The sequence below is a fragment of the Sorex araneus genome, chromosome 2 (genome assembly GCF_027595985.1).
Source record: "Sorex araneus isolate mSorAra2 chromosome 2, mSorAra2.pri, whole genome shotgun sequence".
In the NCBI taxonomy this organism is placed as follows: domain Eukaryota; kingdom Metazoa; phylum Chordata; class Mammalia; order Eulipotyphla; family Soricidae; genus Sorex; species Sorex araneus.
The window spans coordinates 294,231,151-294,254,985 of NC_073303.1; the positions used below are offsets into that span (position 1 = coordinate 294,231,151).

A 23,835-nucleotide genomic window follows, 5' to 3' on the forward strand; every position below is an offset into this window, starting at 1 on the left:
AGACCAAAAAAGAAGAAAAAAAAAAAAAGAATGGAGGTGACTGGGCCCAAAGTGCTGAACACTTTCTCCCTCAAGTTCCTGCTTTCCAGTCAGAGTTCCACCCTCCCGAGCTCTGCCTCGTGTCCCTGCCTCCCCTGGCAGGAGGTAAACACACCACAATAGTCACAGAGTCCTTGTCTTGTGCAATTCTGTTTTTCGTTTTGGCAGTGCTGGAGTTAGAGCCTGCCTCACGCCCATAAGAAGTGCTCTCTGTCCCTGGGCCCTGACCCGTGCGCCCACCAAGGCCTTCAGTAGTGACAGAAGAGAAATCAAGCAATGGGCTGGAGCGATAGCACAGCAGGTAGGGCATTTGCCTTGCACACCCGGGTTCAGTGTGCAGCATCCCATATGGTCCCCTGAGCACTGCCAGGGGTAATTCCTGAGTGTAGAGCCAGGAGTAACCCCTGTGCACCGCCGGGTGTGACCCAAAAAGCAGGAAAAAGAGAGAGAGAGAGAGAGAGAGAGAGAGAGGGGTCAAGTAACTTCCACTCTCCTGACGTACAAAGTCTGAGCTCTAATCCTAGTACGCTTCTTCCGGGCCCTGCTAACATCATCATCTGTGAGAACTCTGGTGCTGCCCGGCCCGGGAGACCACATGGGATGCCTGGGATCGAGCCTTCTGACCAGCACACTCCATCAGAGAGAGGGGGGCCTAGACTCCGAGAAGAGTGCCTTGCAGCCTGGGTGGGCCTAACTGAAGCTTCCTGTGTGACGTGGACTCCCGTGACCCCTTTGTTTGCGCACCATTCCATTTTCAGCTTAGAACTTCAATCACTCTCTCTGAGTTGAGGGGAAAAATGTATCTGAGGGGCAGTGGTGGAGGGAAGCAAACACTTCAGTGGAGGGTGCGGTGCGGAATGTTTTATGCATGAAATCCTGTAACATATCCTTATATGTTACAAGCCCATAACACTTCTGTTTTGTTTCGAAGTGAAGCAAGATGGTTTTTATTGAACGTAACTTACTTAGGAAGATAGGAGGGGGTTGGAGAAGGAAAAGAATAAGTGCTCAAGAAAGCACATGGGCTTGAAAGGGCAAACAAGTGAGCAGAAGCAAGAGAGGTAGCGTGTCCGGGGAGAACACGGGCTTGAAGGAGCAAGCCAAGAAGAGTTTTGTAAATCCTGGTGCCGAAAATAAAAAGGTTTTAGAAGACCTCTATTGCCCTCCCTGCCTTGGCAGTCCCACGTGACTAGAGACGGGGCTGCCCACCGAGGCCCAGAGAGAAAGCTGTGCATTCCAGAGAGGAAAAGCCTCCGTGGGAACTGTCTGCCACATCCAGACTCAAGGGCCCCAGCTCGAGTCAGTGTCCAGCGCCCTTTGGAAGAGGGGCATCTCGGGGCTCCCGGGAAGTGGCTTGACAGGGCCGTGTGTCTACCTGAGGGAAGGTGCTTCAGCCACTCAAAACAGGCACCTCAGTCGTGATATAAAGGACTGATGAAAAGTAACCGGGGCCGTGTCAGACACTGTGCATACGGCGCCCTGTAGTTTGGAATGTGCCGGTCCTTTGCGTGTTCACAGAACATGCAAACCATGTTCTGTGAATCTGCCCCCAGGAAAGCATCTGAGGTAGGAGCCAAGGCTGAGCCCGATGCTCCACAAATTGTTGGCGTAAGTCTGAGGGAAACTAAATGTCCAACGCTGTGGGGCGGTTGAACGGGAGTGCAGCCACTTGAGGAAATAGGTCACAGACGCTGACATTTTAACTTGAAAACGCTTTAGCCCTGAGTTTGATCCTCAGCACCTCAAGAAGAAAAGTTTTTTAGTAAAATGGTTGAGTGCGTGTTCTATAATGTGAAGAGATTTATTATTGTTGTTGTTGTTTAAAAAGTAGTGCTTCAGCTATTGGGTCTTGGAATGATCTCAATTCTGAGAAAGACTGAAAGGCCAAATGTGTAAGGAATCACAGATTTGGGGGTTGGCTGGAGTTATTGTCTTGAATTACATAATTGTTCACATGAAGATTCAATTAAGATGCAAACCATAATACCCATAAGTAGAGAGAAAGTAAGAGGGAAATTGTCTGCCACAGAAGCAGGGAGAGAGGATGGGGAGGGTGGGGTAGGAGTACTGGGGACATTGGTGGTGGAGAATGTGCGCAGGTGGAGGGATGGGTGTTCGATCCTTGTATGACTGAAACTCACACATGAAAGTTTTGTCATTGTAGCTCATGGTGATTCAATTAGAAAAATTCAATTAAGCAAAGCTGTTAGGTTTATTATCACTATACACAACTCCATTTTTCTCCCCTAACCCACTTATTTTTTCTTTCCTTTTTTTTGTTAGGGGGCAGGTACTGGGGATCAAACCCAGGGCCTCGCTTAGACCAGGCCTGTGCTCTGCCTCTGATCCCGCCCAGGCGGCCTGCCCTGCCTGCCCTCTGCAGCCAGCACCTTCCCCTCTGGGTCAGGCGTCTGTTATCCAGCTGCTGCCAGGACCAGGCGAAGCCTTGTTGTGTGTCTCTCTTGGCTAGTCGGGACGGGAGAATAACCCTGGTTTCTCCGTCCTGCCTGTCAGGTCGCGGGTCTCATCACCTGGCCCCTGAGTCCCTGAGCCCTGCGTGCCTGTCCCTGAGGTGCACTGGAGCCTGTTTATACTGGACGCTCCCTAGGCGTCCGGCTTCCTCCCTCTCCTCAGGCCAAAGCTGAAGGATTGAAGCGTCAGTGCTGTGATCCCCAGAAGCTGTGACGGGGATGCTCATTGTCTTTCCTGTCCTAGCTCTTGTTTCATACATTAGCTCACTGAGATCCAGCCGAGATAGCGACTGAGATGAAATCATTTTCTACTTCAGTCAAAATAAAGATCCAGTAAAGCCGATCCACTCTCATCATGATCTGCTGAGGTAGAAGACCCAGCAGGGTCCTCACAGATGCAGTGCCTTGAGCTCCTCGGCCCTCACAGATGCAGTGCCTTGAGCTCCTCGGCCCTCACAGATGCAGTGCCTTGAGCTCCTCAGCCCTCACACATGCAGTGCCTTGAGCTCCTTGGCCCTCACAGATGCAGTGCCTTGTGCTCCTCGGCCCTCACAGATGCAGTGCCTTGAGCTCCTCGGCCCTCATAGATGCAGTGCCTTGAGCTCCTCGGCCCTCACACATGCAGTGCCTTGAGCTCCTTGGCCCTCACACATGCAGTGCCTTGAGCTCCTCAGCCCTCACACATGCAGTGCCTTGAGCTCCTTGGCCCTCACAGATGCAGTGCCTTGAGCTCCTTGGCCCTCACAGATGCAGTGCCTTGTGCTCCTCGGCCCTCACAGATGCAGTGCCTTGAGCTCCTCGGCCCTCATAGATGCAGTGCCTTGAGCTCCTCAGCCCTCACACATGCAGTGCCTTGAGCTCCTTGGCCCTCACACATGCAGTGCCTTGAGCTCCTTGGCCCTCACACATGCAGTGCCTTGAGCTCCTCGGCCCTCACACATGCAGCGCCTTGAGCTCCTATTCCTTCATATCTGTGTCTCCTCCCCCCTCAGGCAAGTCTTCCCTGGGGATGGCCCTGTTCCGGCTGGTGGAGTTATGCGGAGGCTGCATCAAGATCGACGGGGTGAGGATCAGTGACATCGGCCTGGCCGACCTCCGGAGCAAACTCTCCATCATCCCGCAGGAGCCGGTGCTGTTCAGCGGCACGGTCAGGTGAGAGCCCAGTGCCAGCCTCCTGTGGGCCAGGACCTTCCCACGGCACCTTCCCTGCGTTGCTGAAGCACGGGGTGCCGGTGTCTCCCGGTACCACCTGCCGCTTCGTTAACACGAGGAGGCCCTGGAGGCCCTGGAGCATGCTGGGAAAGAGTCAGATGTGAACTCGGACCTCTGCTCTGTGGCTTCACCCCTCCTCTGCTTGTTCTCTCATCCATAAATGGGGGGTAGTCCAGGACCAGAAAGACAGCACAGCGGGGGAGGGGTTTGCCTTGCATGTGGCCGATGCCTGTTCAATCCCCAGCTCCACAAATGGTCCCTGAGCACTGCCAGGTCCAGCACCCCCCCCAAGGCCCCCAGAAGAACATAAATATGGGACATTCCAAAGACCTGTAGGGTGACGAGTGAACAAAGCCATACCAGCGTCCTAGCTCACACAGTAGCAGTCCCCCAGCCCTTCCCTCTTTCCTTCACTCCACACTGGGGCCCACCGGTTCTCTGCTCTCGAGCGCTGTGGGCGTGGCGGCTACTCTTTGGTTTTTCATTTTCCCGTATCTTCCCCCACCTCCAACACTCTCAAATGATGCTACTTTCTAAACTCTGCCAGTTGTGCCAAAAACAAGCATCCTCCTCATGAGCCTGAGAGAAAGCACGGAGGACCGAGCATGGCAGAGGCCCTCGTGCGGGAGGCCCACGCGCCGTCTCTCGAGCACATCAGGGGTGGCCCCCAAACCCAACATTTTTTTTTAAAGAAGGGTCAGGAGTTGGAGCAGTTGTACTAGGGATGTAGGGTGCTTGCCTTGCACACAACTGACCCAGGTTCAGTCCCCGGCACCCCATGTGACCCCTGAGCACTGCCAGGTGTGGCCCCAAAACCAAAAACATTACTACAAAATGAAAATAAAGAAGGGCCAGCGAGGGGCTGGAGCGATAACACAGCGGGGAGGGCGTTTGCCTTGCACGCGGCCGACCCAGGTTTGATTGCCAGCATCCCATATGGTCCCCCAGCACTGCCAGGAGTGATTCCTGAGTGCAGAGCCAGGAGTAACCCCTGTGCACTGCTGGGTGTGACCCCCAAAAAAGCAAAAATAAATAAATAAAGACGGGCCAGCGAATAGCACAGAGGATGGGGCACTTTCCTTGCATGTGGCCAATCTAGATTCAACACCCAGCACCCCACATTGGCCCCTGAGCCCTCCAGGGGTGATACCTGAGCACAGTACCAGGAGTAAGCCCTGAGCACCGCTGGGTCTGGCTAAAAAAACAAAAAATATAAAAACAAATAACAATATTCCTCCTCTTGACCTATTAAAGTAGGAAATTTTAATAGGTAGACAACTATTAAGAGGAGGAATTCCATGATCTTTATCTGTATTCCGCCTTGACTCTTAGGCATTGTCTCCAGAAGTAATACTTTTCCTCAATTCTCATTACTTTGAAAGCTGCCTGTCCTTCAGAATAAAAACAGCTTTAATGATATAGCTGACCTAGATTGGACTTCCTTTTTTTAAAAAAAAAAAAAAATCAGCCTAAAATTGAGACATCCGTTTCCTCTCCCATTATTAGCAGTTTCCAGGGGGAAAGAAAGAAAAGAACTTAATTTCAAATAACTTGGGACATCGTTCAGACTTGTCTTAAAATTGAGGTCCTTCCCCCAGCCACCCCACCCCCTTGCTTTTATTTCAGAAACCGCATTTGAACTCACTCGTCCTAAGTGGCTAGGTAGGTAACCTGCATTCTCACCTCCGTTCTTACCCGTGATCAATACTCTTTGGTGTTTCTCTAAAACGTTGATGGATGTGGCCAGCCTGACTGGGCTTCTTGCTTGCTAAGATATATAGACCATGCCAGCAACGGCAGGAGAGACTCTACTTCAGTCTAAAATTTAAAAACGGGCTGGAGCAATAGCACAGCGGGTAGGGCGTTTGCCTTGCACTCGGCCAACCCAGGTTCTAATCCCAGCATCCCATATGGTCCCCTGAGCACCGCCAGGGGTAATTCCTGAGTGCATGAGCCAGGAGTAACCCCTGTGCATCGCCGGGTGTGACCCAAAAAAACAAAAAACAAAAAAATAAAAATAAAAATAAATTTTAAAACAAAAACCAAAGTTGTTGCTACTCTTCCTGGTTCCCATGTCTTATTTTTTGTTTTTGTTTTGTTTGGGGGCTACACCTGGTGGTCCTCAGGGGTTACTCCTGGCTCTGTGCCCAGGGATCGTTCCCCTGGACTTGGGGAACCTCTAGGATGCTGGGCCTTGACCCAGATCCGCTGTGTGCAAAGTAAAGTCCCTGCCCTCTGTACTGCCACCCTGGGCCCTCCATAAGCCTACTTTTAGGTGCCACACAGGAACACCTTGAGGATAAGGTTGGCTGTATTATTTTGGGTTTAGGACAAAAGAACTGTGTTTTGTAAATACCAGTGTTATTTGGAAAAGAATTTGGAAACAGGGCACAGGGAAATTTATGCTTCCTTTGAATATGCTCTCTCCAAAAAGCCTGTTTTCATGTCAAAATGTGACTTCATTTCACTTCGTTGGAGTCTGAGAACTGGGCGCTTCTGGAGCATTAGGTGGGAGTTAGCCCGTGGGAGACGGGAGCACCGATCCCAGCCGGCCCCTCTGAGCCGTTATTTGAATCCATGTGGATTTTTTTGTTTAACTATTTTTGCACTTTCTTGATTGTTTGTGGGTCACTCAGGGGTGACTCCTGGCTCTGCTGGCAGGTGGCAGCTGGTGGTGATCAGAGGACCCCGTGCAGAGGTGGGGGTCGAGCCCCAACCTCCTTCCTCTGAGCAGAGCTCACCTTCAGCCTGTTGAACCAGTGCTCCTTACCCAGCAGTGCTTCCAGTGGTCCTGAGGAAACCAAGTAGAACCAGGGGATTAATCCTGAGCCTCCTGGATGCAAATCAGGCACTCCAGAGCTTTCTTATTTGACGTTTTCACCATAGCTCTTTTTAAAACCTGATTTTTGTTTCTGTTTTTGACTTTTTTGGAAAGTTTTGTTTTGTTTTCGGGGGTGCAGGGGAGTATACTCAGTGATGCTCTGGGTTTACTCCTGCCTCTACGCTCAGGGATCACTCTGGGTTGTGCTCAGGGGACCTTATGTGGTACCAGGTGATGGCCACATGCAAGGCTTGTGCCTTCACCCCTGCACTATCTCTCTGGCCCAACTTTACTCTTTATTTGAGGGCCCAGACGTACCATGCATTGCTTAAACGGGAAAAACTCTCACTCTACCCCCGAGTTGCATCCCTGGCCCCTTATTTTACTCAACCCATTACGGCCCATATCAAGCCTTATTTCTGAACGCCTCCTTGGAGCCTATCTCTCATTTCCTGAGAGCACTGGGTTTGTGAATCCCAGTCGCCTGCTCTGAGGACCAGGTGGCTAAGATGCTCCTGCCACACAGGTGGCACAGCCTGGAGCCCAGGGAGAGCATCTCTGCCCTTGCTTGGCCGTACCTGGCAAGCGGCCTCATGCAAGGCATGCAACCTACCCGCTGTATGACCTCTCCAGCCCCTCAGTCACAGCAGACTCAGAGGAAGCTTCCACCCCTGGGAAAAAGAAAACAGCAAACCAAAGATGAAGACGTGCTGTTGCCAGCATTTAGACCCCATGCATGCTGACTGTTAAAAAAGAACCTTCATGTTTTATAGCCTTTCTGCCTGCTCTCCCTCCCTTTCTCCCTTCCTTCCTTCCTGCCTGCCTGCCTGCCTGCCTTCTTTTCTTCCTGCCTGCCTTCCTCCCAAATGCTGTGCTCAAGACTTTGGGGTCATTCTTGGCACTTCTCTGGGGACCATGTGGGGTGTCGGGGGTTAAACTCAGGTTGGCCACATGCAAGGCAAGTGCCTTCCCACTGCACTCTCTCTCTAGCCCACGGCTCACTTGTGTTTCTGTCTCTGCGCCCATCTGTATGCTCTGGATGGAGTGGACACCAACTCTGCCATTCCTGTTTCTGTCCGTGGCTTCTCTATGGACAGTGCATTTTCCTTTTTTCCATTCCTGATGAAGCTCCCTGTTGAGGTCAGACCAGCTGGGCAGGTCTGTCTTGGCTGCGCCTGCGAGGGCCCCTTCTTTCTTGGCTTGATAAGGATTTCCAAAAGCTTCTTCACAGATCATAGGATAGTACAGTGTGTCCTTACTCACTTTTCACACTGCCCACCTGGGGTCAATCTCTGGACCCTGCACAGTTCCTTGAACCCTGCCAGGAGTGATCCCTGAGCACAGGCAGATGTAGCTCAAAAAGAAAGAAAAACCTCTTGTAAAGAGCTCTGTGAAACATATTTCTTATAAAAAAAAACTCTTTCGTGTGGAAGGTCTTGGTTGCTGAGAAGAACTACCACGACTTTCGGGGCCGTGATAAACCCTCGGGGGCAGGACCTTCTGGTCGTGCAGCCTCAGTATCAGCTGTTAGAGCATGTAGCGTGTGCCTGGGGTAGGAACTTCCTGCAAGTTGCCTGTGACTGTGGGGCTGGAGAGATCATGCACGCGGCAGACCGGGGCGTGATCCCAGCACCCCAAGTCCCACCACGAGTGATCCCTGAGCATAGAACTAGGAGAGAGCCCTGACACCGTCGGGTGTAGCTCAGAAACTTGAGGGGAAGAAAGAATGCCCTTTTATTAAGGACCACACCTCGTCACGCTGGGGATTTAACTTAAAGCCTCGCATGTGCGCGATCCCTTGAGCCTCTAGAGTGTTGGGTTTTGGGTTTTTGTTTTTTTTTTTTGGGGGGTTTTTTGGTTTGTTTGTTTTTTTGCAGAGGACAGGCAGACCCGTCGGGGTGACAGGGTACCTCTGAACACCATCACGTCTCTGTCCTCGATCCTCGCAGTGAATCGTCAGCCTCGAATTGCTGGGAGCACCACTTGGGAGACTCCCAAAAAAGAGAGGGCCCTCAGTAATAGCTAAAAGGGCTGGAGCACATGATTTTCATGAAGGGGCCCTGATTTTGGTCCCCTAAGGTCTCCTGAGCACTGAGCCTGGAAGACCCCAAGCACCACCAGGTGTGGAGCCCCCAAACCAAAGCACCAGTGCCGCCGCCAGTATTCTCAGCTTCCCTCTCCTGCCCACCCACCCGAGCCCCAGCCTGCCATCTCGAAAGGCACCTTTTAAATTTGGTTCCTAAAGTTTGGGCCTCACGATTTCAGTGTTGTCAGTGCGGAGGCTCGGATATTTAGCACGATCATTCCTTAGCATCACCAGTTTACCTGGGGCTCCTCGACCCCAGCCCCCTCATCTCTTTTTCACTTCCCTTCCCCTTCATTCTCTTTCTCTGCCTCTCCTCCCTATAGTCAGTCGGGGGCCCAGCACCGCAAACTCTCACTGTCAACTGTCACTGTCACCCCGGGGCTCATCGATTTGTTCTAGTGGGCACCAGTAATGTCTTTCATTGTGAGACTTGTTGTTACTGTTTTTGGCATATCCAATACGCCACGGGTAGATTGCCAGGCTCTGCCGTGCGGGCGGGATACTCTCGGTAACTTGCCGGGCTCTCCGAGAGGGGTGGAGGAATCAAACACGGGTCGGCCGAGTAAAAGGCGAACGCCCTACCACTGTGCTACCACTCCAGCCTGCAAACTCTCAATAAGAGATAAATAAAATTTTTAAAAAGAAATAGAAGAATATATGGCTGAGGGGCTGGAGCAATAGGACAGCAAGTAGGGCGTTTGCCTTGCACGCAGCTGACCCGGGTTTGATTCCCAGCATCCCATATGGTTCCCCAATCACCGCCAGGAGTAATTTTTGAGTGCAAAGCCAGGAGTAACCCCTGTGCATCGCCAGTGTGACCCAAAAAGCAATGTGTGTGTGTGTGTGAGTGTGTGTGTATGTGTGTGTGTATGTGATGCTAACTAGTGATCTGATCAGAGGTCATTAAAATACACACTGGTTTGCTTCATTTTTCTCTAACAAACCGTGTCCCCGACATGATCCATTCCAGTGGGGTTTGTGATGAGGAAAAGGGGCTTGGTCTGTTCACAGGCGACCCTGCGTCGGGAGGCCCCTCCCCAGTCCGTGTGGCTGGGGAGACCGTCTGACCGGTGGGTCGGTGACCCCCACTCCCCACTGCCCTGCGCCAGGCTCGGCGGCAGCCGTCCCCGTGCGCCCTCACCGGGCCTCTTCCGCCGTTTCTCCGCAGGTCCAACCTGGATCCCTTCGCGCAGTACACGGAGGACCAGATCTGGGACGCCCTGGAGAGGACACACATGAAAGAATGTGTAAGGCTGGGTGGGAGCGCGTGTGTGGGAGCTTCGAGAGGAGAGCGGGCTCATGCCCCGGTCCCGTGGGGCTCGGCCTGGCCTGGCCTCCACCCCCAGGACGTTTGTGGGGCAGTGCTGCAGAGCAGGACTCCCCCGGCGTGTCCGAGAGCATCAGAGTTGGCCTCTTGGCTGAGGATGTAGCTCAGCACTTCCCTGAGCTGTGCGAGGCCCTGAGTTTCGTGGGGCGGGTCCTAGTGCCTGCTGGGCCTGAGGGAATACTCCCAGGCTCAGTGACTCTTGTTTTTAGAAATTGAAGGGCCAGGGGCTGAAGCGATAGCACAGTGGGTAGGGCATTTGCCTTGCACACGGCCAACCAGGCTCGATTCTTAGCATCCCATATGGTCCCCCGAGTACCACCAGGAGTAATTCCGGAGTGTAGAGCCAGGAGGAACCCCTGTGCATTGCTGGGTGTGACCCCCCCCCAAAAAAAAGATTGAAGGGCCAGTGGCTGGAAAGATAGTTCAGCGGGTAGGGCACTTGCCTTGCATGCGGCTGACCCAGGTTTGATACCTGGCACCTCATACGATCCCCTGAGGGTCCCTCTGAGTGATCCCTGAGCCAGAAGTAAACCCTGTGTACCACCAGGTGTGGCACAAAAGCCAAAATTAATAAGGGTCAGAGAGAAGTTTCAAAGGTCAGTAGCATATGTTTTGCATGCAGGAGCCCTGCTTCGACCCCAACACAGCCTGGTTCCCCCAGTCACCCCAAGCTTCATGCTCGGAGTAGCTCCTGAGCACCCCCAGGTGTGTCTGCTAAACCAGAATAGTAAGAATACATGGCATTGCTAACACAGCCACCCGATCAGAGATCATCAAAACCCATACCAGTTTTTGTTTCTTCATTTTTCTAGATCACGTGTTCCTGACGTGATTCATTCAAATAGTTTTGTGAAGAGTAATGGGGGCTTGGTCTATGCGCAAGTGTTCCTTCTTGTAGAAGAAGAAATTCTAAAAACTTGGGGCCGGAGCGATAGCACAGTGGGTAGGGCGTTTGCCTTGCACGCGGCCGACCCGGGTTCAGTTGTTTGATCCCCGGCATCCCATATGGTCCCCCAAGCACCGCCAGGAGTAATTCCTGAGTGCAAAGCTAGGAGTAACCCCTGAGCATCCCTGGGTGTGACTCAAAAAGAAAAAAAAAAAGAAATTATAAAAACTTCCAACGCTTGACTCTCCTTCACCCTTTTGCTCTCTCCTCCCTTTCTCTCTAGATTGCTCAGCTACCTCTGAAACTTGAATCTGAAGTGATGGAGAATGGGGATAACTTCTCAGTGGGGGAACGCCAGCTGCTGTGCATCGCACGAGCCTTGCTCCGGCACTGTAAGGTGGGTCTGGGAAGGAAACCCCTGTTCCCGGGGCAGAGCGTGAGGGTCTTCCTGGCCCCAAGTTCAGGGGCACCTTTCAAGAGCATGCCCAGAGCGGCCGGAGTGGTAGCACAGCGGGGAGGGCATTTGCTTTGCATGTGGCTGGCCCGGGTTTGATCCCCGGCATCCCATATGGTCCACCTGTGCACCGTCAGGAGTTAATTCCTGAATGCAGTGCCAGGAGTAACCCCTGAGCATCGCTGGGTGTGACCTACAAATAAATAAATAAAACTTGGATGTGAAAAAAAAAAAAGAGCATGTTCAGAAATGTTTCTCAGTGAATCTGGCAGTGGGTGGGGGTAGGGAGTGGCTAGCCGTTAGGATATTCTATTTTTGTTTTCATTTTTAAGGGGTCCACACTTGGCGGTACCCAGGGCTTACTCCTGACTCTGTGTTCAGGAATCTTCTGGAATCTTTCCTGGTGGGCTCAGGGAACCATTTGGGTTGCCAAGGAGAGACCTAGGCCCGCCATGTGCAAGAGCCTTACTTGCTGTACTATCCCTACAGCCCTGTGTTCTGTTTGTATATTGGAACTTTCCCCCTCCCCTTGTTTTGGGCCACACCTGGTGGTGCTCAAGGCTTACTCCTGGCTCTGCACTCAGGTTTCAGTCCTGGTGAATCATGTAGGGTGCCATGCGAGGCAAATACCCTACACGCCGTGTTATTGCTTTGGCACTGTGAGCAACTGGGTTGGAGCCCTCATCCTCTCTCCCGACACACACACACACACACACACACACACACACACACACACACACACACACACACACACACACACACACCCCTAGCTCTGGGTTGGAGCAACTGGATTGGAGCCCTCGTCCTCTCTCCCGGCAGATTCTGATTCTCGATGAAGCCACGGCTGCCATGGACACGGAGACGGACCTGCTGGTCCAGGAGACCATCCGGGAGGCATTCGCCGACTGCACCATGCTGACCATCGCCCATCGGCTACACACAGTCCTGGGCTCTGACAGGATCATGGTGCTGGCCCAGGGGCAGGTACTGAGCCCCCCAAGGGGCGGGTGAGCGGCTGCCCTGTGAGCGGGCGTGCAGGGCTGCAGCTCCAGTCTGGTTGCTCTGGGGTGTTTTGGCGTGGTTTTGTTGTTTTGGCTTTGGGGCCACACCCGGCGATGCTCAGGGCTTCCTCCTGGCTCTGCCGCCAGGAATCGAACCTAGGACTCGCCACATGGCGAAGCCAGGGCCCCCCACGCTGCCCTGTTGTACCAACCCCAGTCTGGTTGCTCTTGCGAAGACTGAGTCGGGCCTGGAGATTTAGTTCCACAGGCTGAGTCTGGAGACCCTGGTGTCATCTCCAGTGCTGCATGGTCCCCTGAGCACGGAGCTGGGAGTAGCCCCTCTGCACTGCTGGATGTGACACCAGGAGCGGGAATGAGTCTTCTGTAGCCAGTTAAGACCCCCCTGGGCTTCCTTGGCGCCCTGGCATGTGATGACCACAGAGAGCGGCCTCCTCGCTAGTGTCTGCAGCCTGTGGCTTGTCTGGCTCTTCTGAGGGACTTGGGCACAGTGCTTTGCAGTGGGCATCTGCATCTGCCCTCATGCTGTTCCCAGTCTCCTGTTCGCGGCCATGCCCAGCAGTGCGCACTCCTCGCGCTGTGCTTAGTCAGGGTTTACTCCTCTCTGTGCTCAGGAATCACCCCTTGCAGGGGTCGAGGAGCCATATGGGATGCTGGGGATTGAACCTAGGTCAGCCGCAAGGCAGATTCCCCCCTACCTGCCAGACTAGGTTCCCAGTCTTCAGCTCGGTCAGGGAGATGCTTCAAAGGCTGGAGCGCTTGCCTTTTTTTTTTTTTTCTTTTTGGGTCACACCTGGCGATGCACAGGGGTCACTCCTGGCTCTGCACTCAGAAATTACCCCTGGCAGTGCTCAGGGGACCATATGGGATGCTGGAAACCGAACCTGGGTTGGCTGCATGCAAGGCAAATGCCCTACGCGCTGTGCTATTGCTCCAGCCCCTGGAGCGCATGCTTTGCAGATGGTGGTCCTGGGTTCGATCGCTAGCACTGGGTAAGCCCTCCAGTGCTGCCGGATATGGGCCCCTCACCTAACAGTGAAGAAACGGAAGGACAAGCCAGAGGGGAACCACTGCACCCCCCTTCCCTGCCGCTGGCAGATGCAGCCCCACCACCTGCTTGCATCTGGCAGTCACATCTCCGAGGCTTCCGGGAGATGCCGACGAGGGGAGGGAAGACCGTGTGCAGCAGCGGGGATTGAACCGGGGTCAGCCGCGGGCAAGGCCAGCACGTCCCATCTGGGCCGAGGGCCACATCCTGCTGCCACGTCCTTCCTTTGCAGGTGGTGGAGTTCGACACCCCCTCGGTCCTGCTGTCCAATGACAGCTCCCGGTTCTACGCCATGTTCGCTGCTTCCGAGAACAAGGTCGCTGTCAAGGGCTGAGTCCTCCCGTCTGTGCCCGCCGCCACCCCAGTCTCTGCCCTCTGGAGCAGCGCCCGGGCAGCCGCCCGTGCCCACCGCAGCCTTGCCTTTCCCGACCTTCCCTTCCGCACCGCAGTTCAGGATCGGCTTGTGTGTGTGTGTGTGTGTGTGTGTGTGTGTGTGTGTGTGTGTGTGTGTGTCACTTTTAGGAAGAGTTCTATTTTGATTATTGTATTTATTCCTCATTTCACGTAAACAGAGTTTAGTTTTCGTCCTTACTTGCACTCTCGAGAGGTTCAGGGAACCGTTATTATAAATGTATCAGAGGCCTATAATGAAGCTTTATACGTGTAGCTCTATCTCTATTATAATTCTGTACATAGCCTATATTTACAGTGCAGATGTGCGCGTTTATTTTATATGAAAATCGGCACTGTGCTCCTCACAGTGCGGGTTCCTTATCCTGCCGTACACGTTGCTGTACTGAAGATGTGGTTTTGCTATTAGACGGTAGCAAAGCAGCGTTTTGTTCCTATCTCGTGGTTTCCCCGGGGTGTCCCCAGAAGAAGACACGCGGTCACCGCAGACCCTCTGGAGGGCGGGGCGGGGCTCCCCCGGAGGCCGTGCTGAGCGCCGTGAATTCTCAGGGCTCCTGCCTTCTGTCCTGATGTCACTTTCTTGTTTCTGTCAGGAGAGCCGCGGGGCTGAACCCCAGCAGGCACCGCTGTCCCGTCCCACCGCCCCCTTTCTGCTCCCTCCATCGGGGGAGGGCGGGTTCCTTCCTGCCTTCCTCTCTGGGGTGGTGGTCTCTACCCCCACCCTGGCACACACCGCCCCCACCCTCGATGCCCACTGGCCACACCCCCATCACCCCACAGCCCAGCAACAGGGCGCAGAGGAGGGTTCCCCCCCTCGCTCTGGCTGCTCTGTGTCCCCCGTCACCCCTCGCCCTCCAAAGTCTGCGACTTCAAGGAGTTCCTGCTCATCAGTGTCTCACACTGGTGTCCAAGTCTTTTTTTTTTTTTCCTTTTTTTTGTACTCTAAAGAGACCTACCTCAGGTTGCTGATGGCCGTGGGGCTCGGGGTGTCCCCTCCCTACACCCCCCCTGCCGGGGGGGGGTGGCCAGTAGCTCAGGTGGGCGTGGTCGCTGCTGTCGTCGGTGGAACGGTCAGTGTTGCATGTCGTGACCGACTGGACATCCTGTCGCCTTAGCATGTTCGCTGAACACCTTGTGGAAGCAGAAGTCTTCAAAAAGTGAATAAAATTATTTTGGATTTTGTAACCCTTTGCGTGCTGGAAACTGGTTCTCTGGGAAGGGGGAGCAGGGTGTCTCAGAGGGGCTTCAAGGTGCCGAAAACTCAGATCTTCGGGGCCAGCACAGGAGTTGGTGAGTGTCATGGGTCAGCACCTCCAAACACACGCGCGCTCACACACATACATGCATGGGGCTCGAATCCTCTGTGCTGGGCCACTGTCACCCACTCAGGCTTTGTACGGCTCAAAAAGGGTAGCTCGGGGCCGGCACAGCAGCCCAGCAGGGGACTTGCCTACCTGCAGCCAACCCAGGTTCAATTCCCCAAAAATCCTGCATGGTTTCCCCGACCACCGCCAGGGCTGATTCCCGAGTGCTGAGCCAGGAGGAATCCTCGAACACCACCAGGTGTGACATCCGCATCACCACCCGCCCACCACCCCAGAAACACTAAAAGGGCGGTGGCCAAGAGGATGGGGTGAGGGGAACTCAGTCTCAGCAAGAGCACAATGGGCAGAGCCTTGCAGACCGCCCGGCTACTCTTCTCTCGGCATCCCTTAGCGCTGAGCGTACATGGGTGTGGCCCCCAGACAGACAAATTTTAAAATAGGACCAAAGAGATAGGGCTAGGGTGCTTGCCATCTGTGAGGCTGACCCAGGTTCACTCCCCAGCACCCCGGAAGGTCCCTGAGTCCCGCCCAAAGCAGAGAACCAGAAGCGCACCACGGGGGAATAAAGTTTCAATTCGTGACCTGGGAGGTTGGTTCAAAGGGTGGCAGTGCTTTGCAAGTGGGCAGTGCAGGTGGTACCCTGGCCCCTCCCTCAGAGAACCCTGAGCTCCTTGGAGTGTGGCCCCCGAAAGCAAGCAAAGAAGATTCAGGTTTCAGTTCCTCCTATCTCAGGCCCAGCACCCAGTGGCCACATGTGACCTGTGGTCCCGAGGCGGGGCAGTGTGGAAGCAGAACTTCCCAAGGCTGAGGGTGCTGGGGCCGCCCAGACCTATGCCAGCGCTTTGATGCACTGAGCCCCACTTACAGGAAGGTGTCCGGTCAGCAGAGGACCCCACAACGGGGTTCATCCAGGCCCCACAACTCCCCACCTTCCAGTTCAGTTCTCTGTGACCTCGGGGGGGCTCCCCTGGCCCCTCTCACCTGTCCTCTTCCCTTTCCTCCGGCACACGTTTCCCTCCCAGGACAGTGGGGGGCTGTGGGCTGGGTCCATCTCTCTAGTCCAAGCCCCAGAGAATCTCAGAAGCAAGCGGCTCCTAGTCCGCCAGCACTGACCAAGGGCTTTCTGTCTACAGGCGTGACTCTTCCAACTTCCCTGCTCCTCCTTCCAGCTCCTCCCGTGCTCCGCATCCACACCCCCCCCCCCACCTCTGCTGATGAAGGCCCTTCTTTGGCAAGGTCTAGTGAGAAGCTCTTCGTTTTCTTTGTGGGGGAGACACACCTGGGGGTACTCAGAGGCCAGGGATCCAACAGGGGTTGACCCCTTAACCCCGGTTTATCTCTCTGGCAGCTCTGGAACCCAGAGAAGGGAAAGGCTTTGGGGAAGATGCCGGAGGGAGGAGTTGGGCATTTCGGGTTTTGTGGGGCACCACTGGTTGTCCCTCAGGGCTACTTCCCACTCTGTGCCCTGGGAGGGAGTCACTCCGGGGGTGCTTGGGACCAAGCAGTGCTGGGGGGCTACCCCAGGCCTCCTGCATGTGATGCTTGCTTCATGCCCGCTCAGCTCATTGGGCTATCTGAGCCGCCTCTTACAGCCTCTCACCTGGTCTCTGTGCCTCTGTCTTCCTCTCTGAACCATGGGCCATGCAGGTGGTTTTCAGCTCTGGTTCACAGGGGTGAGAATGTAGAAGCCACTCTGTATAGTATTGTCGGATTCCAGAACAAAAATGCAAGTTGGCGGCCAGAGAGCTGGTATAGGAATTCAGGTGCTTGCCTTATTACATGTCTCCGATCCTGGCTCACATCCCTGGCACGGCAAATGGTTTGTCAAGCATTTCCAGGGGTCACTCCTGAGCCGAGGTCCCTGAACATGGCTAGGTATAGTCCAAAAAAGAAAAAAAAAAAAGCTGGACATATATTGACCCTCCCAAGTCCCCAGGAGGTGAGTTCTGCAGAATAACCAATGTTCCTCAGCTGGACAGTCAAGTGTCTGCTAAAGGATCCCTGGGCCCTCTGTTCAGACAGAATTGTGTATTTCTTTTATAATTCATTTCCCGAGAGGCCAGGGATGTGGTTCAGCAGTAGAGAGCTTCCCTGGTTTTGATCCACAGTCCTGCCAGAAGCAAAAATCAAGCCCCTCCCACCTTTCAAAAAAGCACCTAAATCTGGGCAAGAGCAATAGTAAGGGGCTTGCCTTGCATGCAACTGACTTCATGCAACCGACTCCAATTCAGTCCCCACCACCGTATATGGTTCCCTGTGCTCTGCTAGGAGTGACCCCTGAGCAGAGCCAAGAAAAGCCCCCCAGGGGCCAGAGAGATGTTGCAGCGGCTAAGGTGCGTGCCTTGCACAAATTCCCTAACACCCAGCAGTGCTCAGGGCTTACTCCTGGCTCTGTGCTCAGGGATCATACCTGACAGTGTTTGGGGACCATATAAGGGATGTTGGGGACTGAACCTGAGTCGACTGCATGCAAGACAAGTGCCTACCCATTGTGATCTTGCTCCAGCCACCGGGCCACTGGATTTTATAAGGGGATTTTGCCTCCTCCTTCAGGACCCTTCAGTTCCAATCCCAGAGGGGAGCCCCCGGCTCAGGCGATAGGGCTGGGGTGGGGGTTATCCCGGCAGATTTCTGCAATGGCCCTTTCAGGGAGGAGCTCCTGTGTGTCTGGAGACCTGCAGATGCACAGTCCCCTGCCTCTCACGAAGTCCTCCTCCAGCCTCCCTTCACGCCTGCAGAGCGGGGAGAGGAAGCACAGGGCTCACCGCACAGCTTCTCCTGGTCTGCGAAGCAACACTGGACAGTGTTGTGTCTTTTCTTTTTTTTTAACTTTTATTGAATCACCATGGGGTAGAGCATCACAAAGTCATTCAAGACTGGATTTCAGTTATACAGTATTCCAACACCCATCCCTCCACCAGTGTACATTTCCCCAGGTTCCCCCCATCACCCCCACCCCCACCCCCACTCCTCTGTGGCAGGCGCTTTTCTCTCTCTCTCTCTCTCTCTCTCTCTCTCTCTCTCTCTCTCTCTCTCTCTCTCTCTCTCTCACTCACTCTCTCTCCTGTTGGTCATTGTGGTTTGCAATATTGATGACAGCGGTTTTATTTATTTATTTATTTTTGCTTTTATTTTTTGAAGGGAGGGGTCACACCTGGTGATGATGTCCTATCGCTCCAGAATTCTATGAAACAGGCTGGAGCAATAGCACAGCAGGTAGGGCATTTGCCTTGCACGTGGCCGACCGGGTTCGATTCCCAGCATCCCATATGGTCCCCTGAGCACCGCCAGGAGTAATTCCTGAGTGCAGAGCCAGGAGTAACCCCTGCGCATGGCCGGGTGTGATCCAAAAAACAAAACAAAACAAAAATTATGTGAAACTCAGCTTAGTTTCAGCTGCTCAGTTTATTATTGTGTTGTTGTTGTTGTTGTTGTTGTTGTTTGGTTTGGACCACACCCACTGGTTCTCAGAGGCTATTTTTATTCTCTGCCTGGCAGTCAACTTCTAGCAATGCTTGTGAGGACCATGAAGCACCAGGCACTAAACTCAGCCACCTGCGTGCTGAGCATGCATTCAGCCTGTTGAGCAGCTTCGTTTTTAGCTAGACATTAGCCTGAAATTTTGCAAGAATTTTGCAAGATGAGTTAATGTTGGGCACTCACTCATGTGACAGATTACTTTGGAGAGTTAAACCTCTTAAGGAGGCGGGTGTGTAGCTTCTGAGGGGAAGATACCTCAGTAAAGCCAAAGGTAAGCATACAAACGGTCCTGACCGCTAGAAACCAGGCTTCATTTTTGCCCTCGCCTGCCCTCTTCTGGTCAGGAATAAGAAGTTCACGTCCCTGAGTTCATGTTCGGGAGCACGGAAACCAATCTAAATCACTGTTCCCAGTGGGCTCTCCTCTAAATTCTCCCTTTCATTCTCGACAGCCCCAGAATAGTGTTTGGTTTTTCTTTTATATTGGGGGTGGGTGGGAGGAATCACCCAGTAGTGCTTGGGGCTTACTCCTGGCTCTGGACTCAGGCATCACCCCTGGCGGGACTAGGGGACCGTGTGGGGTCCTGGGGACTGAACCTAGCCTGGCTGGGTGGGTGCAAGGGAAACACCTGAATCTCAGAATTTTTATTTATTTTTTTAATTTATTTTATTGAATCACCATGTGGAAAGTTACAAAGTTCTCAGGCTTATGTCTCAGTTATACAATGCTCAAACACCCATCCCTTCACCAGTGCCCATATTCCACCACCACCAAAAAAAAAGAAAAAAACAGTACACCTCCCACCCCCTACCCCCAACCCCCCAACCCCACCTGCATAACTGACAAAATTCACTTCATTTTCTCTTTACCTTGATTACATTCCATATTTCAACCCAAAACTCACTATTGTCGTTGGGGTTTCAACCCTGAACTCACTTTTCTTCTTGGAGTTTATCCCCTCAAAATATGGCCCTATCGACAAGGAAACATTTGATAATTAGTTCTCCATGAATGAGAATAAGGAGGTAAAATAAGGAGAATAAGGAGAATAAGGTTTAGAATTTCTGTGTTTTAGTGATTAAGTACATGGAGATTTAAGTGGGAAATTTCATCATTTCCCTTCCTGGGGCAGCATAAAGCAAAAGCTTAGTTCACGGTCTGTTTCAAGTTCAAAACACATTTTTTTTCCCCACGCCACCAAGTTCATACCTGTTTAAACGTCCATAAGATGGCGTACACCGCGCCGCTTCCCCCAGAGGGAAGAAAACCAAGGAGGAAGGATATTCCCCCCCTTAGCCAACGTGGGGCAAAAGCTTAGTTCACGGTCTGGGGACATGGCTGCGAGCACTTGCTGGGTTCAGAAGTCATCTAGCTGGCTCTGGATGTTGGTCGTTCAGCAGCAGAGCCGCCGTGCAAACGCATGGCCACCCGGTTCGAATCCCCTCAGAATTTTTAAACTGTTTCATCGGTGGTGGAGAACGGGCACTGGTGGAGGGATGAGTACTTGACCATGTTTTTGGGGTTTTTGTGTTTTGTTTTGTTTCGTTTTTTGCGTCACACCTGGCAATGCACAGGGGTTACTCCTGGCTCTGCACTCAGGAACGACTCCTGGAGGTGCTCAGGGGACCATATGGGATGCTGGGAATTGAACCCGGGTCGGCCTCGTGCAAGGCAAATGCCCTACCCACTGTGCTATCGCTCCAGCCTCTCGACCATGTATGACTGGAACATAATTGTGAAAGTTTGTGAGTCTGTAACTCATGGTGATTCATTAAAATTTTTAAAAAAATTAATTATTGTGATAAATTCTGTGTTTCAAAAATCCTCATGTATTTTTTTTAAAAAAGAGCAGGGGAATGTGTAGTGATTCTACAAGGGTGTGCTTGCCTTGCATGAATCCAATGTGAGTTGAACCCCTGGCATCACTTATGGTCCCCGGAGCACTGCCAGGAGTCGTCTCTGGGCACAGAGCCTAGACTCAGCCATGAGCACTGCCAGGTGTGGTCTGAAATCCACACCCCGAAATGAGACGCCACTGAGCCCCTACTTCCGTTGTTGAAGACAAAACCCTGGGCTGGGGCGAGAGCTGAGAGGGTTGCGTGCCTGTCCTGGGTGTGACCCCAGTCCTGCATGACCTGCCTTTCCCTGCTGGGTGTAGCCCTGGTGCTGCCCCAGAAATAACAAGCCCTGACAGTCCCAAACACCGCCACCGCCCGCAGAGCAAGAACTTTCATCCATTTCTGGGGAGAATGTACTCCCCGGTCAGAGAAGAGTTTAGCAACTGATTGCACTATTAAACGTTACGCCCCAAACCAGCTGCTATCCCCCTTCTGGGTCTTAATTCTGAAGAATACAGGGGCCTGGGGTCAGACAGTACAGCGGGTAAGGCATTTGCAGCTGATCCAGGTTCAATAGCTGGCCCACACAGGGGCCCCAAGGCTCATCAGGAGTAAGTCCTGGGCACCACCTGGTATGCCCTCCCCCCAAAACATTAAATTAAGTTTAAATTAAAATATACTTACAAGGGGCTGGAGTGATAGCACAGCGGGTAGGGTGTTTGCCTTGCACGCGGCTGACCCGGGTTCGATTCCCAGCATCCCATATGGTCCCCTGAGCACCGCTAGTGGTAATTCCTGAGTGCATGAGCCAGGAATGACCCCTGTGCATTGCCGGGTGTGACCCCCCAAAAAAAAATCTACTTACAGGGTCTGGAGAGATAGTGCTGGGGTTAAGGCACTTACCTAACGTGCAGCTGACCCAAGTCCAATCCTGGCACCTCTGCGAGTGTGACTTCAACCGCTCTTCCTCAAAGAAAATGTAGTACATAAAAGTATGCCTACACAAAAAGATCACTCTCTTTTTCTCTTGGTTTTGGTTCCTGGGCCACACCTGACTCTGCTCAGTACTCAGAGGTCCATGCAACGCCAGGGATCAAAGCTGGGTTTCTCGCATGCCAAACGCGTGCTCAGCTCATCGTACTATCTCCAGGGCTCTGCAGACACACGATTCTATAGAGTCAACTATCAAATAATTGTGAGGACTCCCACCAGAGGAGGAAACTCATTGTCATCATTCACCTCTGGCCTTTTGGCAGCTTCTTCAAGGCTTCTTGAAATCCTGAGGTTTCCTGAGACACCTCACTTCCTGGTCTTGCCTGTTCAGCGGTGAGAATGTCTGAGTTTCCTGGGGTGCTGCTAGTATAGGTATGAGCTGGTGTCACTCTTTGTGGGGTGTAACACCAGACCCTTTCTCCCTGTCTTCAAAGCTCTTTTTTTTTTTTTTGGTTTTTGGGTCACACCCGGAGATGCACAGGGGTTACGCCTGGCTCTGCACTCAGGAATTACCCCTGGCGGTGCTCAGGGGACCATATGGGATGCTGGGATTAGAACCCGAGTCGGCCGCGTGCAAGGCAAACACCCTACCCGCTGTGCTATCGCTCCAGCCCCCTTCAAAGCTCTTCTCCACCCCGTGCTGGTCGACCTCCTTCCCGACTTCAGTTGTTTTCATGCCAGTCAAGCCCCTCTTTTCCAGTTTTCTCAAACCCAAGGAAGGAGGGGTTCCAAAGAGGCATGTGGGGGTGGGGGTGAGGGGTGATGGGAGGGAACCTGGGGACACTGGTGCTGGGAAATGGACACTGGTGGAGGGATGGGTGTAGGAACACTGTATGACTGAAAACCAATCATGAACAGCTTTGTAAGGGTCTATCTCTCAGTACACTGTAGCACTGTAGCACTATCATTCCGTTGTTCATCGATTTGCTTGAGCGGGCACCAGTAACATCTCCATTGTGAGATTTGTTGCTATTGTTTTTGGCATATCGAATACCCATGGGTAGTCTGCCAGGCTCTGCCATGTGGGCAAGATCCTCTCAGTAGATTGCCAGGCTCTCCGAGAGGGATGGAGGAATCGAACCCGGGTTGGCCGTGTGCGAGGCAAACACCCTACCCACTGTGCTATCGTTCCTCAGTGATTCAATAAAAAAGCTTTTTAAGGGGCTGGAGTGATAGCACAGCGGGTAGGGCACTTGCCTTGCACACGGCCGACCCGGGTTCGATTCCCAGCATCCCATATGGTCCCCTGAGTACCGTCAGGGGTAATTCCTGAGTGCAGAGCCAGGAGTGACCCCTGTGCATCGCTGGGTGTGACCAAAAAGCAAAAAAAAAAAAAAAAAAGCTTTTTAAAAAAGTGACCTCTGAGGGTGGGGGTAGAGTGACAGTACGGGGGGTAGGCCACTTGCCTTGCTGGGGTCGATCTCCAGCATCCCATATGGTCCCCCAAGCACTGCCAGGAGTAATTCCTGAGCGCAGAGCCAGGAGTAACCCCTAAGCATCGTCGAGTGGGTCCCCAAAGCAAACAAGAAAAAAAGTTACCTCTGGGGATGGGGAGAGGGCTCACGGGGATAAAGCTCAAGCCTTGCACTGGGTTCCTGGCATTGCAAGGCCCCCCGGACCCCACTGACTCCCAACCACCAAGCTGGGAGGAACCCCAGTACCCACACTGCACCCCACCCCACAATCCCACAAAGCAAATGAAACATTGATTCTGACTCAGCCTGCATCCTAACTCTCACCCTATGTCAGAGCAGCTGAGCCCAGAGCTGAGGCTGTTCTTGGCGGTGCCGGAAGCCAGGTAAGAGCAAGAGCACCCCGTCATCCCCACCCCGTCACCCCCTCAGCCCGCCCTCCGCCCCCTGTCCCTGGTCCTGCCTGCCCCACCCCCCTCCGCTTGCAGACTCTTCCTCTCCCCAAGACTGGTCCCTCTGCGAGCTCCTACTGTTCTCTCTGCTGATTGCTGACCATCTGGCAGATGAAACTGACAGGGACCGTGTGGTGACATTGGCATGACACCAGCTGATGGAACGCCAGGTTCTGTCTCGGGCACCGCAGGGCCTGCTGAGCACTGCCGGGAGTGACCCCCGAGCTGGGAGTTGCCCTGGGTTTGATCCCAAACCAACAAACCAAAGAGAGAAGAAAACAGGTTTTTATTCTGGAGCCCCGAGACCTGGCCGCGTGGCTGGTCCCTCACTCCCGCCACGCTGAGTGTGAGGCCCAACACTGCGAGACGCCCCCGGCTTCTCCACCTGCGTGAGACCCCCAGGCCAGCTGCACGGGCCCTGGCACCGAGGCAGTGTGTGCCCACGCTCGTAGAAATAGCGACAGCCACAGAGGCGAGCAAGGAAGAGAAAACCAGGTTCACTCAGGCGCTGGGACCCGAGAAAAGGGTGACTTTTTGCCTCACTGAGAAATTCAGTTAAAA

At 53.3% G+C, this 23,835-nt stretch overlaps 1 protein-coding gene and 1 pseudogene across 3 annotated transcripts in view; both read left to right on the plus strand.

Moving 5' to 3' along the window:
* The window catches only part of ABCC5 (ATP binding cassette subfamily C member 5), a 106,606-nt gene extending 91,647 nt beyond the window's left edge, over window positions 1-14,959 (plus strand). For all 3 annotated transcript variants that reach the window (XM_055129719.1, XM_055129720.1, XM_055129721.1), the window contains 5 exons: window positions 3,503-3,662; window positions 9,798-9,876; window positions 11,126-11,239; window positions 12,116-12,280; window positions 13,596-14,959. In XM_055129719.1, coding sequence (XP_054985694.1) covers window positions 3,503-3,662; window positions 9,798-9,876; window positions 11,126-11,239; window positions 12,116-12,280; window positions 13,596-13,697 — 620 coding nt within the window. In that variant the 3' untranslated portion in view covers window positions 13,698-14,959. The remainder of the gene's footprint in view (window positions 1-3,502; window positions 3,663-9,797; window positions 9,877-11,125; window positions 11,240-12,115; window positions 12,281-13,595) is intronic.
* LOC129402990 (small nucleolar RNA SNORA70) lies at window positions 12,680-12,808 on the plus strand (annotated as a pseudogene).
* Window positions 14,960-23,835: the final 8,876 nt, after the last annotated feature.